The sequence below is a fragment of the Phasianus colchicus genome, chromosome 2, assembly GCF_987193195.1.
Source record: "Phasianus colchicus chromosome 2, bPhaCol1.hap1.1, whole genome shotgun sequence".
Lineage (NCBI taxonomy): Eukaryota > Metazoa > Chordata > Aves > Galliformes > Phasianidae > Phasianus > Phasianus colchicus.
Genome location: NC_143437.1, coordinates 38,266,592 through 38,283,903, shown reverse-complemented (window position 1 = coordinate 38,283,903; position 17,312 = coordinate 38,266,592). Strand labels below are relative to the sequence as shown.

The window sequence follows — 17,312 nt, the reverse complement described above, 5'->3', positions numbered from 1 at the left end:
GTTCTGCTGGCACCAGAACCTGCAGTGGCACAGAAAAAAGCACATCGAGGCTGTCTTGTATCAGTAAGAGGTGCTGGCTGCCAAAAAAACAATGCTGGAAAAGCAAGGCCCAGATCTCAGAAGATGCAGCCTACAGGCGTTTTTCATGTTGCATCCTTCAAGTACATGTGGACTTCTGTGCTCCATGCCTCAGCATTGCCATCTGTAACATGGGGATCAGAAAGCAGCCTCTGCTTGCATGGCTCTAACATCTGCCCACCCAGAGGCTAATAGTGATGTGACTGCAGTCCACACTGGCATGAGGGAGAGGGAAGTGAAGGCCTGATCTCATAGTTTAGGAAACACACCGTGTACATTCCTGTAGGGAAATTTTGAGGAATATTTTTGCCTAATTTATATTTATTTCGTCTCTGCACAGCAATCTTCTACCTATCTTGTGAACATAGCGTAGGAGGAATGCTACGGCCCTAACAGGATAAATTATGAAAAAAAGTCTTGTCTTTCATTTTGTTCCCTTCTTTCAACTGCCACAGCACCTCAGCTGTCCTGTTGGCTTTTGCTTACTGCAGCTGGCTTTCAGCTCCTGCAGAAGACAAGATGTGACATTTTGGTCCGTGACTATTTTTTGTGCATTGAATGGAGAATGTATGACTGTTAACAGTGTTGCTGCAGACTATTTATCTATGCGGGCCTCATCAGTGCAGGGTTCAGCAAAACACGTTTTGCCTGCCAGTCTCTAATCAAGAAGCCAGATTCCCTGGCACGCTGGCTGCTTTTCTCTGCTCAGGGGAGCCTTTGCTCACTGGTGAAAATCAGGAACAATTTAGCTAAATTCAATTTGCAGGTACACACCTTGCAAGGTCAAACAAAACAAGAAGTACAGACTACAAAGAACAAAAATCAACCACTGGGAGCAGTAGCTAAAGACAATACGCTTTGGAGAAGGCTGCAGTGTGAACACTGACAGTGAAAAAATTGCAGCAGAAGTCAGCAGGCTGGAAAGTAAAATAGCTGGCTTATGCAAAGCATATGTGCTTTCCTCTCAGGTATTGCCTACCTTACTGCATCTACCCCAGAAATGTAATGGCAACTTCAGTGGCTTATTCACCTTTCTGCCGTAGTTTGGCTTTGCAAAGAATAGCAGAGGCTGAATCCCTGGGCTGGGGGAACTGCTGTGTTTCATCTGATTCTTGTCTACCTTCTTCTTTGGGACATGATCTTATTTGCAAAGAGAGGTGAAAAGAATTCCTTCCAGTTTGGGCAGAATTGTATGCATTCATTTGCATGAGGTTCAAAGCAGTGAGAAATATCCCAACTACCTAGCAATGGGTAAAGACATAAAAGGTGGTGGAAGGTGAATATTGTTAAGCATGTAATTGAGTTCAGTGGGGAGGGGGAAAGAGTTTTAGTGTCACTTTTTATTTGCAGGCTTTATTTGACTGCTGCACCTGCTCTCAACATGACTAAATCTTACTTAGCATGCAATTTTGGCACCGATTACTTGCCATTAACCTCACTGGGGATGCTCAGTTCCAGTGACAGATATTTTGATAGCCTTGTTGTGCTGCAGACACGCACAATGGGGCAGAGCTAATTTGCCATTTGCTGTGTTAATGAAGGTACACATTAAAAAGATTATGAGGAAAAGCAAGAACTAGCACACGAAGGATTATGAAACAATAACTCAGAGTGAAAAAATAAAAGCAGTGAGAACTCTTCCTTTGACTTTTCCAACCTGGTTTTCCGTAGCCTTTCACCATTGCCTTGCTAATTGCCTTGCATTTACTTTGTAAAATGATTACCATGATTAGAGCACGCACTGCCAGGACATGCCTTGACCCTACAGCAGCCCGTAGGGTTATGGCCTCACTGGCCGTAGCACCAAGCAATGTTGCATGCCCATGTGGATGCTGCATTCTGCTTAAAACCATCACATCCATAAGCACAGCCTCACAGTGCTGCCCAAGTCTGCAGGCAGAGCTGCAGTTTTCTGTCCTGCAGAATTGCAAGGGGACAGCCCAGGTTCCCCATCCATCCTGCAAATTTGGGATACTGTGGGATGCTGAGTGCTTATGGACTGCTCCTGGGCTAGAGTGGCTTTTGTCTTTCTTAACAAGTTACGTTTTCATTAGCAGATGATGTTGTTAAAATATCCATAGGCAGGCTCTTCTGGTGCATCCAGGCATGCCTGTGCAGTCACAGCTCTGTTATTGTCAGGGAGTCCCCATAAAGGATCAAGATATACACTGGGTACGGAGTGCCCCTGTAGGCCAAATGGAGATAACCAGACAACAAGAGGAACTGTGTCCAGAATGTTCTGTCAAAACATCTAAAGCTGAAGGTTGTTTCTGCTGAAGTGGTTTTTGTGCCAGCTGCTCTGGGATTACTGTGTTATTGGGTTACCTCCCAGCCCTGTCTTGCTTCTCATGACTACTGTATTGAGTCATCCTTGCACAACAGGACCACGTTTCTCCTAATGCTCCTCAGGCTTCATTGACTTACAGCCCCTTTACAGCCTGGTGCTCGATGGGAGACCTGTGTCTGAAGAGGCCTCCTCTGGAAGCTGCAGCCTGCAAAAAGCAATCCAGAATTAGTGAAACTAGAGAAAACAGGTACAAGAAAGCATTACTGTGGAGACCAGTGAGAAGAGACTCCCAGAGCAGGAAATGCAGCTCAGAGCCTTGAGCCAGGCCCAAGCACGGCCCAAACCCAGTGATGGCTGCTGCAGCAGGCACTGAGATCTGTTTTTCTCCTTGTCTGTAAGGTGTGTGTCCCTCTTCCCCCGGAGGAAAGGACAAGGAGCAAGAATGAAAAGAAACCCGTGTGTTTGCTGCAGACTGAGACTGGCTGGTGTATTAATGCTGCCTTTCTCTCCTTGTTGTAGGGAGTGCTGCCGGTTTTTTGGAGACAACGGCTTGACTTTGAAGGTGTTTTTTACCAAGGCAGCACCCTTTGGTGTTCTCTGGACACTCACAAACTACCTTTACTTACATGCAATAAAGAAAATAAACACTACGGACGTCTCCGTGCTGTTCTGCTGCAACAAAGCGTTTGTGTTCTTGCTCTCATGGATCGTTCTGCGGGACAGGTTCATGGGAGTGAGGGTAAGTGACTCCTTAGCTCTGTCTCCTTCTCCCTCTGTCCCCCTGCCTTTCCTTCCCCTTTCCCAGAACAGTGGCCTATGCAGTGGCAGCACAGAGACCCACAGAGAGGAAAGATGAGCCTCTCCTGCTGCATTTCCCAGCAAAAACGAGGTAGCCTGCTCCAGACCAGGGCACCAGGGCTGCCTGCTGTCTCCATGCTGCTCTAAGCATACAACAGCCTTTGCTCGTCTCTGTTGAGTTAAAGTTTTCCAAGGGAACTGGAAACCTCGCAGCCCCCGCTGCCATTCTGGCAGCCCTCAGCACACAGTGTCCCTTGGCAGAGGAGCTGGGCAGATGGCACCTGGCATCCACCATGGTGACCCAGCAGAAACCAAACCAAAAGGCCCCATGAGTCCCTCCGGCCTCACCACATCAGCAGTCACGTGTTAGTATAACAGCAATCACAGCAGTAAGATCTATATTTTGCCCACTGTTTGAAGAGCTCTCTGCTCATCAACCCCAGTAAAGCTTTCATTGCTCAGGAGAGGCTGCGTACCTCACTGCTGAGAATTAACTTTGCAGGAAGTATTCCCCTCCAGCAGGAGGCTTGGACATCCGTGCAGGGTTGCAGCCAAAGGCAGCTCGCAGTGCTGCACAACACCCTGCCAACAGCCTGGCCCTGCCAGCTGGTGTCTGTGCTCACCCTTCCAGTTTCCCAGGTAGCGGTAGCCAGAAAACAAATTAATTGGGTTTTGCTGAGTACATAAGCAAGGGTATCCCGAGATAGTCCTGGAGGCAGGGAAGTGTCACATTTATCCCAGCTGGCTATGCTGGCCATTTTGATCAAAGTGAAAAAATGTGTGTTTTACTGGTGCTCATTGATCCTGTGGCACTGTCAGTGAGGAAGGCAGTGCTGGTTGGTCTCAGGGAGGAGGTGTGCAGATGGGCAACCACTGCTCTCTGCCCTGGCAGTTTGCTACATGCCGTGTACGTGCTCTCTCCCAAAACCACCTCAGGACTCTGAGCCTTTCCTGCCAGCACCAGAGGTTTCTTAGTTGTGTATTATTGTCTCAGGCATGCTGCCAGGACCCGTTGATGGGGAGGCTCTGTGGCAGAGATGAACCCCTCTCTTCACCTCAGTCCAAGACAGGATGCTCTAGGCTGGCCTGCTGCATGCTGCCCAGCCAGCCAAGGGAACTGCCTGCGAGGGCAGCATCAGCTCCTCAGGCACCAACCTGGGTTGATACTCATTTCCTACCTCAGGACAGGGGCAGATGATACAGAAATACCACCCTCTCACGTAAAGCTGCTTTCACATTTTTCCACAGTGGGGGTTGTCCAGTAACACTAGCTTTCTTTGTTTGTTTCCAACCAGATCGTGGCTGCTATATTTGCTATTGCAGGGATAGTGATGATGACGTACGCTGATGGGTTTCACAGCCACTCTGTTATTGGGATTGCCCTGGTGGTGGGCTCTGCCTCAATGTCTGCTCTCTACAAGGTAAGCACAACTGGGTCTCCTCACAGGAAGGTGTCTGGCCCACATTGCTGCATAGGTGCTCTCTTCACAGTCCCCTTGCCCCAAGCAGAGACAGGACGTGGGAAGCTGCTGGAGCTAGGCTGCCTGCCTGCCAGGGAAGTGCAAGACTTATAGCAGCCCGTGTGGCTTTGTCTTGTAGGTTTTATTCAAACTTCTGCTGGGCAGTGCAAAATTTGGAGAAGCTGCCTTATTCCTGTCCGTGTTGGCCGTCTTCAATGTCCTCTTCGTTACCTGTATTCCTGTCATCCTTTATTTTACCAAAGTGGAATACTGGAGCTCTTTTGACATCGTTCCTTGGGGAAACCTCTGCGGATTTTCGATTCTCTTATTGAGTGAGTACACAGGGAGCCTTCGGGCTGCTTGGGGTGGAAGAACACACTAAGAAACTGGCCACTGGTGGAAGCTACAGCTCTCTGACATGCTGGAGCCAGTTTTCTTCTTCTAAGTTTTAGCTCAGTAAGTCATGGGGGAAATACAGACCCTATTCCTGCTGTTATGAGCAAACCCAAGCATTAAGGCCATCATTAAAAGGTGCTCTTGAAATAAATAAATATATGAATACATCCAGACATAAGCAACTGTTTGGCAGAAATATCCTGCAAATTATTTCCTTTCAGCAGAACCATAGAATCATAGAATGGCCTGAGTTGAAAAGGGCCTCAAAGATCATCTAGTTTCAGGCCCCCTGCCACGGGCAGGGCTGCCAACCACCAGACCAGGTGGATTGGTGCAAAAAACTGGAAAGCTGGGAGTCCACCTGTGTTACCAAGCATTACATTGAGAGATGGGTTGTGCCCAGACCTCACCTGGTCCTGCCATTGGCACCAGGAGGACAGAACTCCCTGTGAACAACAGCATCCTGGGCAGATCCCTGCTTTCTGTATGGAAAACATACAGGAGTAGTAAAGCAAAGATATTTCAAGTGACATTCTCTTTGTGTAGTTTCATGGTAATAAAAGGTGGTTTTCTTTCCTTCTTCAGCATTCAATATCCTATTGAATTTCGGAATTGCTATTACGTACCCCACCTTGATTTCCCTTGGAATTGTACTGAGTGTCCCAGTCAATGCGGGTAAGGATTTCTAACTTCTGCATCTTGATGAACACGTGAGATCTGCAGCCTCCCAGATAGTTGTGGGGGATAAAAGCAAAGACCTCCACTTAAGATGTTTTAAATCTTCTTTTAGAAACTTATGGAGATGACACTGATTAGAAGTGTATGCTCTAATTGCTAAATATATGTTGTAGAATATTGTACAGCTATTACAATTTCTAAAATTGCTTTTTAAGTTACTGCCTGGAGAAGGGGTGGGTTAGTTAAAAACAAACCAGATTTGAAATCATCTATCTACCGGCTGGGATAAGACTTCTCTGATGAAGTAGAAATCAATTTGTAATGATTTTTTTTTCAAGCAGGCTTAATGTTAAATTGAAACAAATATAATTGCTTACCCTCTAGAACAAACATGTGCTTGCCTTGGTAAATAATATTGCAGGTGTAGAGACTACAGGGCCATAAGGGTAGACAGGGGAGTACAAACCCAGCCCAAGCCATAGCCCTTACCTTTCTTGGACAGGCATCAGAATAAACAACAACCCATTTGTATGTTGTCATTTATATTTCCTTGCTCCTTAAATGAATGTGGGACTCACAGGCAGCACTGGCAGGAGGCTGCCTCCTGAGGCTCTGGTGTTAGTCATGGGAGTGAAAAAGCCCTCCCAGAGCAGGCTCTTAAATCCATGCCCTCTGGCTGCCTAGACAGGTGCTTGCCTCCACGTGGCACAGCAGGGATACACAGGTGATCTCAATTCAAGAGCTACAGCATATGGGTTAGGGAGCATTCTCTGAAGACTTCTGCTTAGCGCTGACAACTAATGGTAGTGCAATACCTTTTCACTCCAACACAATGCTGGCAGCATGTGAAAGGCTGCTGCAGGCCCCAGCTGTACCCATTTGTACCCTGAGCCCCCAGGCCTGCTCTCCGCTCCCACCTGGGTTGTGCCTTGCCCCATGCTGAACCAGCAGGCAGAGCATTCTCCTGCTCATCCAGCCCAGCCTTTAGAGCCGGGGAGGTGGGAGGGAAGGGGGTACTGCCCTAACGCTTTGTCCCACGTAATAACACCAGTTCAATGTCCCACACAGTTGTTGATCACTACACGAGTGAAATTGTCTTCAACAGTGTCCGAGTCATCGCCATCGTCATTATCGGCCTGGGCTTCCTCCTGTTGCTCTTGCCAGAGGAGTGGGACGTCTGGGTAATAAAGCTCCTCACGCGTCTCAAGGTCCGAAAGAAGGAAGAACTCCCTGAAGGGAACGGAGACGTCACTTCAGGACTGCCCAACAAAAGCCGGAGAACTCGCCCCTCCATGTCATCCTTTGCTCATTAAATGCTCTTTTTACCAAAACTTTGTGGTTACCTTACACACGATGACGCAAAGGTCTTTTCTTGGGAAGAAGCACACCTGACCACCACGGTGTACATACCTGTACAGTTTTGATATGATCACCACCTAAGGCATCGAGTCTTGGCATGTCCTGTTTGCTTGTACCTTTTTCACATCAGACCTTTCACTTAAGTAGTACACTGAGAAAAAAAAAAAACTGCAAACCGAGAACCTCTCTTCTCTTTTTAAATGAATGTAACATATAGTCAAAATATATTTGCATAGGTTATTTTAAAGAATGGTTTTCATGAGAAGCAGGGCAGACATTCTGAGCGTTAGGTACCGAATGATGCATTGCACACTGTGATTTAAAAGAAACTAATGCTATGCTACATCACGTGTTTATTTTTGACCAGAGCTATACTCTGAAAGTTTTAATGGAACCAAAAGGGAATCTTTTGGGGGACAGGAAGATGGGGGGGAGAGTAGAAGGAAGGAAGGTTGGAAATGACTCTGCATAGCTCAGCACGTGCTGTGCTGGAACCGGAAGAAAATTCAAGTACTAAAAGCACTTGCACTAAAGTACTAGCAAGAAAGCAGTCCAGAGCCCAAATCTCCTTGTACTGCACATGGATGTAGTTCATGTTTAGAATCATGCAAGAGAAATCCAGTGCCTTCTACAGAACTCTTGTCTTTACCCATGGAGAACCAGGCTCTGCTGTGAGTGGCGGCGCTGCAGGCTCAGGCATGCAGCCCTGGGCAGCCCAAGGTCCCACTGACACCAAGACATGCCCAGGCTCTGGGGTTGCAGGCTTGCACACAGGGGGCCTGGTTCCTGTCTCGCTTGCACAGGTTTTACCCCTGTGTGGAGTTGCACTTGATTAATGTTAATGTGAGGAAGGGAAGTCTTGGTCATGTGTGGAAAAATCAGACTGAAAATGAACAACAGAGCAGACAAGAGCGTGGTTGCTGATATATGGTCTGAGAACAAGGACTAAGGGGTGAATCACCAGTTGCTTTACTCCATAATTGTGAGTGTTAAGAGTTAAAAATGTAATATATTTACATCAAATGTAACAATTTTTATGAAACTTGTAAGCACCAGGATGTTTACTTATGCGATTTTGGTTCGCCATTAAATTTCTATCTGTGATAGATCACATGCTATGTAAAAAAAAGGGGGAAAAAAGGTTATAGTTTACTATTTTTGAAGTTTACATTGTTGCATACAAAATGAAAAGTGTTCTTTTGAACTGCTGCCATAGCCTAAGGGTCCCTGCTGCCACTGAGGCCCTCTTTGTCTCGGGCAGGGGTGGCATCCACTTCAAAACATTCTAGCAATTCAACTTCGGATTCCATTATCTGTTTGGCAAAGCTAAATAATAAAAGATTTTAAACTCGGCTTCAGGCAGTGCTGTCTGTTTCCCTCTCTTGACTGTACCACCTCTGTGTTGGCTTTACAGTGTACTGCATCTGGCCAAAGTGATCAGATGGGAAGGATGAGACCTACAGATCTTTGGTCTGGTCTTGCAGCCCAAGCTACAGCGTGGGAGGCCTCCTCCCTGCTCACAGTCCCACTGCCTTCAACACAAACTCCTGCAGGCAGTGACCATCAGCACCATCTGGGAAAGCCCAGAGCTGTCCTCAATGTGCTTCCAAATTTCTCTGAGAAGCAGGGGTGGGTAAGATACAGTACATGTGTACCGTAGTGCTAATAACTGGTGTGAAGAGGCTTGATCTCAAATCTCCCAGCTTACAACGTACTGCAGGGTGTATCATTTTGTCACCGCATGGGAACTGTTGAGTCACAGCCTGAACCACTGATTGAGCACCTGGAAAAAGGACCCGGTCAACCCTGGGAGCACAGGTGAAGGCAATTCAGCTGTGTGAGCAGAAGGGGTGGAGCCTGGCTGTATCTCTCTCAGACCTCATTTAAGGGCTGACTGCCACTGGGGAAGGGTCTCTGGTTAGAGATTCCTCCCTTGTGGAGTTATCTTTGTGAGCATCTATCTTCAGGGATGGGTGAGTACTTTTTCTTTGTAACACCTTTCTGTTGTGCTAGTTCCTTTGTCATTACATCTCCTGTAACACCATTCTATTGTGTTGGTCTTTTTGATTATTACAGTCACCCTCAGAGTATCCTACGTCCCTGCCTGAGTGTTAGAGACAGTCTTGTAGTGAGACTCAAACTCAGAGATGGGATTGTAGTGAGACTCAAATTCAGTTATTCATCAAGGAGCTTTATTAGATCAGACTCCACTACAACAGCAGGGTCAGGTCACTTCTAGTAAGTGTCCACAGACCCAACATACACACAGGGTGTTTATACACTTTTTCAGGGGTGACTTCATAGCAAAAAGGGGGGGGGATAACATTGTGCTCATCATCTCTTTCGGTTCCTTCCATAACATATTGTCCTTGTTTGTCATGCCTCAGGTAATCTTAATTCTTTACCTTAATTCTCTGAAAAGACACGTGCACCTACTCTTATCTAACAGCCAAAATCTCTACTTAAGCATTTCAACACTCATTTCTCATCTATTCTTACCCTGACAATTCTAAGATCTTGATTTATTTGTTGATCAGTTAACCTATTGACCCTACCATGGTCATGGATGGGGCTATACAGGGGTAAATGAGCAGCTTATGTTGCAAACTCAGTGTAAACCTTGCAGTTTCTTCAACACTGAGGTAAGGCTAAGAACAAGTGTGCTAGTCCTACTTTCCATAATCCTAATAAGAGGTATTTTTTGTCATCTCTGCACTTCATGTTATTGTGCTGTCCAAAAGATATCAGAAATGTTCTGAACAATGTTAAAAATCGCACCTAATGTGCGTTTAGTACAGACTTGTTAACATTCAGTGCAGATCACAGGGGAATTCATGAGCTGCAATGGCTTGCAGTATCAGTAAAACTGTGATGTACCAAATGCAAGTGATACTGCTTCTGCTGCTTTATCCTTCCAGAGAGCAGCCTAAACAGAGGCATGGGCTGGGATTTCTATCAGTGGTTTCTTACAGTCTCTTTCTTGTGCATACTAGATTTACCTATTTTAAGCTGCTCTGAACTACACACAGACAAATCAACCAGACGATCTGACCTGTATTTCTCCAGGCAACATCTTGCGCTGAACACCTGGCTTGAGGGCAGGCAGATGCTAAGTGAAATTTTCCAGACAGTGAAGCATGGAGTGTAACTAGAATGATGTTAAGAAAGTGGCATGTCCATATGGGTACGTGTCTGTAAGTGCCAAAATCTTGCAGATTTGAAGCTGAAGAATTACAGGAACTGGAGTCATTGGTTCCCACTAGTAGGACAAGGTATAAGAAGGAAAAGATCTCCTGAGAAGGTGCTTGATGTCCCTGGATCAGCCTTCAGGTGAGGGCAAGATTGAACCTTTGTGATCTGGGACCAGTAAAGGATATACTGGATGCATTTGGTACCTTGGAGGTCAGGGCTGAGTTTGTAGAATGATTTGAGTCAGAAGGGACCTTTAACAGTCATCCAGTCCAAGTCCCTTGCAATAAACAGGGATGCCTACAGCTAGATCAGGTTGCAGTAGGCAGGCTCCCCTGCTTGCCTTAAAGGCCAAAGCACAGTGTGCAATCTCCACAGCACAGTGATTCAGTCCCACTGCTGGAACAAAGCCCGTACATCTCTGCAGGGCAGCACCACAACCTGAGCCTGGGACCAGTGCTTTGAGCCTTTTATGCCTCAGAAGCTGAGTTGCTCCTTGGCAAAGGCCAAGGCTGAGAAGCTGCTTTCACAATCCAGTCCCTGTGCAAGCTGTCCTTGCAGAAACAGCTGGTTGTAATGGATTTTGATGGGCAAGTTTAATTAGTTCATTGCTATTAGAAGAGAAACAAGTAGATTTGCTTCATTAGCTGCCATGTTTTAGGGCTCTTCTGTAACAGCCTGCATCTTATTTAAAAGTCTTGAACATCAGAAAAGGAAATTAAGAAAAGAGCTTAAGGAACTTTTGAAAGCAAAAAGAAAATCAAGTGAACAGATGCCTGCCTACAGCCTAAAAATCTTCTTTTAAAAAGAAATCTCATTCTAAGGACAGGACCAGTATATCAAACTAAAGTTTCTCAAGATTAAAAAGCCTCATACAATCTCTTTTACCTGAAACTCCACTGGAGCAGAATGTATTATCCGTCTTTCTATACTCACATATTTATTCTAAATAGAGTGTCCATCAGCATTTCTCCACACACATCACAGACACGCTAAGATGCAACCAACCTGCTTTTCAGTAATGAAGAGTGAATCTTTTAAAGGAAAGTTAGTCTGGAACAAGGGAAGCTGCAGAACTCATACCAATGCTGTACTTAAGAACCTGTCAAATACAATTTCTGTAATGAGAAGATTTATTGGAAACTCTTCAGAAACCTAAGTGCAGTGCTTGTTGTTTTCTCAAAAAAGGATCAAGTTGAGCGTGTGGAAAGTCACTCATCTTAAGGCTCCATTGAGCACAAAAAGACAACTTGCTCCTTTGAGAGACTTGAGACTTGCTCCCTTCTGCCTTTCCATAGGGGAGGGTGGCCTTTGCTTTTCTTCACACAGATTATTTACACCAAATGCAGCTTCTAGTAGTACCTGAAGCTGGCTTCCAGTGGAGTCCAAGCAGCAGGATTGGCAAGGACTTAATGTGAGCTTCAGCTTTGTCTTTCTGCCCTGGTAGCCACTATCATACACAATGGGCCAGGAAATGCAGATCTGCAGTCTCCCAGCAGTAGATGTTGCTGTCCCTCTGGCTTCTGAATATGCCGAGTCCTTAATGACTCCAGCTTGGCAGGCACACACAGGAAGTTGTATAATACTGTCCATTTGATTTTTGGTCTGCTATATGTTCTAAATGCTTTCCCAACATATAAACCATGTCTCCTTGTGTGATTCTGTGACCAAAGGCATGCTACCTACTAGCTTGGCTCGTACCAAAGTTAGCATTAATACTTGGAACAAATGTCCACCATGTATGAGAGCAACGTTATCTTTGTGCATGTGAAATGTTTCGAGAAAGATAAGGTAATCAGCATAGCTGCTGGATTTTTGATAAAGAATTGTAGGATGTGTTTCAGTCTCAGTGAGAAGCAGAAATCATTTCTTACATTTTAGTGTGTAACATGCCATGGTAATTTGAAAGCATTCAAATGAAACTCACAGCTTTTCTTCTTCCATTGAAATAGCTTTGGAAATTGAAGTCTGTAGAATAGGAAGATTCCCAGCTCCCTGTCTGAGCTTTTCTGCAAGAAATGGAACATCAACACTGCTGCAAAACAAGCTTGTCTCATCCCTCAAGGGCCTGGAGAATTGGTAAGTGGGAACTAACAGGAATAAGAAAGAGTCTGTCCTCCTGCCTTTCCATCACCTGCTCTTATGAAAATACTCATTTTCTGTTTTATTCCTTCTGAAAAACTGACCAAAAAATGAACATTGGCATTAAAAACAAGTGCTATAATTAATATGAATGCCTACATCACCTTAAAAGGGACCTTAAAGCCCATCTAGTACCACACCCCTGCTGTAAGCAGGGCTGCTACCCAGCAGCTCAGGCTGCCCAGGGTCCCATCCAACCTGCCCTTGGGGACCTCCAGGGATGGGTCACCCACAGCTTCTCTGGGCAGCTGTGCCTGGGCCTCACAGACCTCTGAGTAAAAAAAAAAAATTCTTCCTAAAATCTGACCTAAATTTCCCCTCTTTTACCTTTAAAGTCATTCCCCCTTGCCCCATCACTATCAGACTGTGTAAAAAGTTGATCCCCCTCTGTTTGTGAGTTCCTGTTAAGTACTGAAAGGGCACAGAGAAGTCCCCCCCCCAGAGTCTTCTCTTCTTCTGGCCAGACAGATATACCATTCTTAAACACTGTGTTTTTACAATTTTTGTTCAAAAAACATCTTGGTGCTCAAAAACAGAAGAGGATATCCTGGGCCAGGATGGGGATTAATGGTTCTATGTCCAGGTGGAGGCTGGTAACGAGGTTTGTCCTCCAGTGGTCTGTCTTGGGACCAGTGCTCCTTAACATCTCTGTCATTGACATTGATGATGGAACTGAGTGCACTCTCAGCAAGTCTGCTGATGACACCAAGCTAAGTGGTGCAGTTGACATGGTGGAAAGAAGGGATGCCATTCACCAAGGGGCCTCAACAAGCTTGAAAGGCAGGCCTGGGTGAACCTGATGAGGTTCAACACAGCAAAGTGCAGAGTTTTGCACTTGGGCTGGAGGAAGTCCAAGTCTGGAGCCCCCGGTACAAGAAAGACAGAGCTGTTGGAGAGGTCCAGAGAAGGGACACAAGATGATCAGGGGACTGGAGCACCTCCCCTATGAGGACAGGCTGAGTGAGCTGGGCTTGTTCAGACTGGAGAAAAGAAGGCTGTGGGGTGACCTCATTGCAGCCTTTCAGTACCTAAAGGGAGCCTACAAACAGGAGGGGAGTCAACTCTTTGAAAGAGTGAGTGACAGCAGGACAAGGATAAATGGTTTTAAGCTGAGGGAAAGGAGATTTAGGTTGGACGTCAGGGGGAAATTCTTTACAGAGAGAGTGGTGAGGTAATGGAACAGGCTGCCCAGAGAGCTTGTGGGTGCCCTGTCCCTGGAGGTGTTCAAGGCCAGACTGGATGGGGCCCTGGGCAGCCTGGTCTAGCATTAGGTGGGATGGTTGGTGGCCCTGCATGTGGCAGGGGGGTTGGAGATTCATGATCCTTGAGGTCCCTTCCAACACTGGCCATTCTGTGATTCTGTGAATCCCGGGCATCCATACAGACTGGAAGGAGCGGTCCTTCAGAGAAGAGAGAGCAGCCCTGAAGAGAAGGACCTGGGGGTCTTGATGGATGAAAAGCTTAACATGAGGCAGCAGCTCAGAAGGCAGATGGTATCCTGGGCTCCATCAGAAGAAAGGTGACCTGCAGGGACATGGAGGTGATTGTCCCCCTCTATTCTGCTCTTGTGAGGCCCCATCTGGAGTACTGTGTCCAGGTCTGGAGCCCCCAGTACAAGAAAGACAGGGAGCTGTTGGAGAGGGTCCAGAGGAGGGCCACGAAGATGGTCAGGGGACTGGAGCACCTCCCCTGTGAAGACAAGCTGAGGGAGCTGTGCTTGTTTAGACTGGAGAAAAAGCTGTGGGTTGACCTCAGTGCAGCCTTTCAGTACCTAAAGGGAGCCTACAAACAGGAGGGGAATCAACTCTTTGGAAGGGTAGGTAACAGCAGAACAAGGGGAAATGGTTTTAAGTTGAGGGAGGGGAGATTTAGGTTGGACGTCAGGGGGAAGTTCTTTACAGAGAGAGTGGTGAGGTGCTGGAACAGGCTGCCCAGAGAGGTGGTGGATGCCCCGTCCTTAGAGTGTTCAAGGCCTGGTTGGGTGGAGCCCTGGGCAGCCTGGTCTATGGTGGCCAATTCAAGTAAGATTATATTACTGTTTGTTTCTGGCAAAATAATTAGTTGGGCATAGGGCTATATTTCATCCAGAACGCTATTTCAAATTAAATTCACTGAAATTTTATGACGGGTAAAGAACATGACCTAAGGGAGGCTATGAGCCTTTCCCTGCAAAGGAAACAAACTAATTGAGCTCTTGGTATCTGCCACTGCTAGATGGAAACGTAATTCAAAGCCTCCAGCTGCGGCAAGCACCCAACGCCCATTTCCCGTGTCACGGCGCATTCCCACAGCCTGTTCCCGCCTCCCCGTCTCTCCCAGCGCATGCGCGCTGCGCCGCTTCCGCGCTCCTGACCTTCGGCGCCGGTGTGGGCCGGGCCGGGAGGCTAAGCGCCGCTTCGTCGTATCGCGGCGGGGATCATGTCGGCCCCGACCATGAAGGAGAGGAAAGCGTGCTGGGCGGCACGCGACGAGTTCTGGCGGTGCCTGGACAGGCACACGGAGGACGCGCCGCGGTGCGAGAAGCTGAGGCGGTCCTTCGAGTCCCTGTGTCCGCAGCAGTGGGTGAGCAGAGCGGCCGGCCCCGGGCGGTGCCGGGCGGGAGGTGAGCGCGGGCCGGGGCTGCTCCCCGCCGGGCGCTGAAGGCCACAACCCCGCCTCCTTTCTCTCTGGCCCGCCGCTGCAGCTCCGTGCCTTTCCTCGTTGTTAAAAACCGGTGCTCAGTGGCTGTAATGACTGAATGCTGCGGTTGTACCACGTGCAGTGCGTTGCAGGGGTCACAGGGGCTGGGAAACCATGGAGAAGGTGCTGGGGTGACTTGATAGCCTCAGCTTCCCCTCACTGCAGTGAGAGGCACAAGGCAAGGGCCTGCTTTTACAAACATGAGGTTCAGTTGTGTGATCAATGAGCACGTATGCCCCACTCCTGCTACTAGGCACCAACAGCCCTTGTACTGTTTATTTCTTAAGATGAACATGAGTTTGTTTTTCCTTTTTCAACAGGTTAAATACTTTGACAAAAGAAGGGATTTTTTAAAATACAAAGAAAAGCTGGAATCTGAAGGATTTCAACCTCCAGAAACTGCTGGAAAGGCTTAGGTACTGTGCTTATTGAAGTGCATCTACCCAGCATTGACCTGTGGCAGGAAGAAGCAGCAGAGAGCAACACAACCTCTGGAGTTCACAAACTGGTAACCTATCAGTCCTCCAAAATGCAGACTGCTGCTCTGGCTGCAAGGCCTTACGTGTCTGCTGAAAAGAGATGGTCATGGACAACTTTTTCATAAATATGAGACAAAGAAACACAGCACAGGGCTGTACACAAACCCAAGGCTTAGAGTATGTAACTCCACTCAATGTTCTGCAAGAATAAATGATTATGTGATAGCATTTGTTTTTCTTTTTAAAACATGGACAAGTGCTTTTTTAAGTAGATCCACTTTCCCCAGTAAAGCTTTTCCAACTTCACTTCCTTGTCAAAAGGGAGTGGTGATGGTGTAAGTATGTAATTCACATTTGGCACTGGCCAGGTATTCCTAAGTATTTGAAAATATAGCCTAAGGTAGATGTCAGTTTGCAAAACAGCAGCCCTCTGAAAGACCTCATGCATATAAGCTGTAACAATCAGCTTTCAGTCCACTTATAAGTAGGACAGTTATTTATCTCACATTATGGCCTTCTGTGTAATTTAGTGTTTATAATTACCTTACAGTGAAGCAACTCCATTAAACAATAAGCTTGACCACAAAAGGCACTTAAATTTACTTACACTATGAGAAATTACCTGCACTACCCCTTCAGGTGCAAAATGTATATCCCCCTTCTGACTGCTGGAGACATTCAACACTTCACTCTGCATACAAGCAGCTTTGATTGTGGTTATCAAAAGGCACAGCTTGAGTTTCAAGCATGGCTGTCACAATCTAACTGCAGTAGAAATCCAGTAAAAATGCTGATGTTCACCAAGTAGTACTGTCACACACCACATACAGCATAAATGGTATTTATTACCAATGCAACAGTTTTATTTATGGAGGTAAAGTATTAAGGCATTTAAAAACCACTCTGAACTGCAGAAAATGAAACATGCAAAATGTAAGAATCCTCATTTGCCCTGAGTTGTATCTTTCTCTTCAGAACCCCATGCTGTAGCACCATAGGAAGCCACCTAGATGTACTATAAGGCACAAAACTCTTGGCAGTTATTTTTGTTGTTTGTGCTTGATCACTTGTTGCCTTGTGTATTCCCAGATCAGCAGAGCTCCACTTACATGAACATTGAGTGACCGAATAATCCCCTGCTGAGGAATTTCCACACAGACATCCAGGTGGTGAATCAGGTTTGCTGGGATTCCTTCATGTTCATTCCTAGTGAAGAAAAAACAGTGATTATGTCTGGGAGAAGACAGGTGTTCCAGAAAGCAGAAGATTTGAGAGTCACGATAGCAATGAAATACTATTTGATAAATTGTCAGCCCTTAAATATGAGCACAAGTTATTTTTTGTAAAGCAATAATGTATTGCTGAAACAAAGAAAACCTGAATGGGCAACCTGAATAAGCTGGGCACATAGGAAAATTGGTATGGCACTTCATCTGTATTTCACTGGGCCAGCAATAGCTGAATGCCCAGCATTAGGACTCCCTCCCTGCCTTCACTCTGAACTATCCATACACTGCAAAAACAGCTGTAACAGCTGCCTATTTGTGCTGAGGTCTTGGAATGAGGGGTTGTCAGGCTCACCAGTATCCTGCAATGTTTCACCTCTTCAGAACAACCACATTAGAAGATACCAAATGTTTTCAGTAATTAAAGCTATGGTTTTAATTAGAAGAGGACAAGGTGATTATGAGAACTACATTCTGAAAACAAACTACATATCCATGGATGTGATCCACGCTTCCCATTCCTTAGCAAGTAAACCCAAAC

At 46.3% G+C, this 17,312-nt stretch overlaps 3 protein-coding genes across 6 annotated transcripts in view; 2 read left to right on the top strand and 1 right to left on the bottom strand.

Moving 5' to 3' along the window:
- The window catches only part of SLC35F3 (solute carrier family 35 member F3), a 147,708-nt gene extending 138,844 nt beyond the window's left edge, over window positions 1-8,864 (top strand). For 2 of the 3 annotated variants that reach the window (XM_031591928.2, XM_031591948.2), the window contains 5 exons: window positions 2,885-3,104; window positions 4,459-4,584; window positions 4,763-4,955; window positions 5,605-5,694; window positions 6,766-8,864. In XM_031591928.2, coding sequence (XP_031447788.1) covers window positions 2,885-3,104; window positions 4,459-4,584; window positions 4,763-4,955; window positions 5,605-5,694; window positions 6,766-7,010 — 874 coding nt within the window. In that variant the 3' untranslated portion in view covers window positions 7,011-8,864. The remainder of the gene's footprint in view (window positions 1-2,884; window positions 3,105-4,458; window positions 4,585-4,762; window positions 4,956-5,604; window positions 5,695-6,765) is intronic. The other variant, XM_031591939.2, reaches the window with a different exon arrangement.
- Window positions 8,865-8,996: 132 nt separating this feature from the next.
- On the top strand, window positions 8,997-16,769 carry COA6 (cytochrome c oxidase assembly factor 6). 2 transcript variants are annotated; one of them, XR_016464206.1, is made up of 5 exons: window positions 8,997-9,029; window positions 12,198-12,324; window positions 14,602-14,949; window positions 15,387-15,574; window positions 16,635-16,769. XR_016464206.1 is itself a non-coding variant. In XM_031591962.2 (4 exons), the coding sequence occupies exons 3-4, from the start codon at window positions 14,806-14,808 to the stop codon at window positions 15,480-15,482; spliced, it is 240 nt and encodes a 79-aa protein (XP_031447822.1). In that variant the 5' UTR covers window positions 8,997-9,029; window positions 12,198-12,324; window positions 14,602-14,805; the 3' UTR covers window positions 15,483-16,517. The 2 variants fall into 2 exon arrangements, 1 of the variants encoding a protein (XP_031447822.1); XM_031591962.2 differs by lacking the exon at window positions 16,635-16,769 and having other exon boundaries at window positions 15,387-16,517.
- Window positions 16,502-17,312, bottom strand: part of TARBP1 (tRNA guanosine 2 -O-methyltransferase TARBP1) — a 34,149-nt gene continuing 33,338 nt past the window's right edge. Inside the window, exon 30 of the mRNA XM_031599846.2 lies at window positions 16,502-16,751. Coding sequence (XP_031455706.2) covers window positions 16,586-16,751 — 166 coding nt within the window. The 3' untranslated portion in view covers window positions 16,502-16,585. The remainder of the gene's footprint in view (window positions 16,752-17,312) is intronic.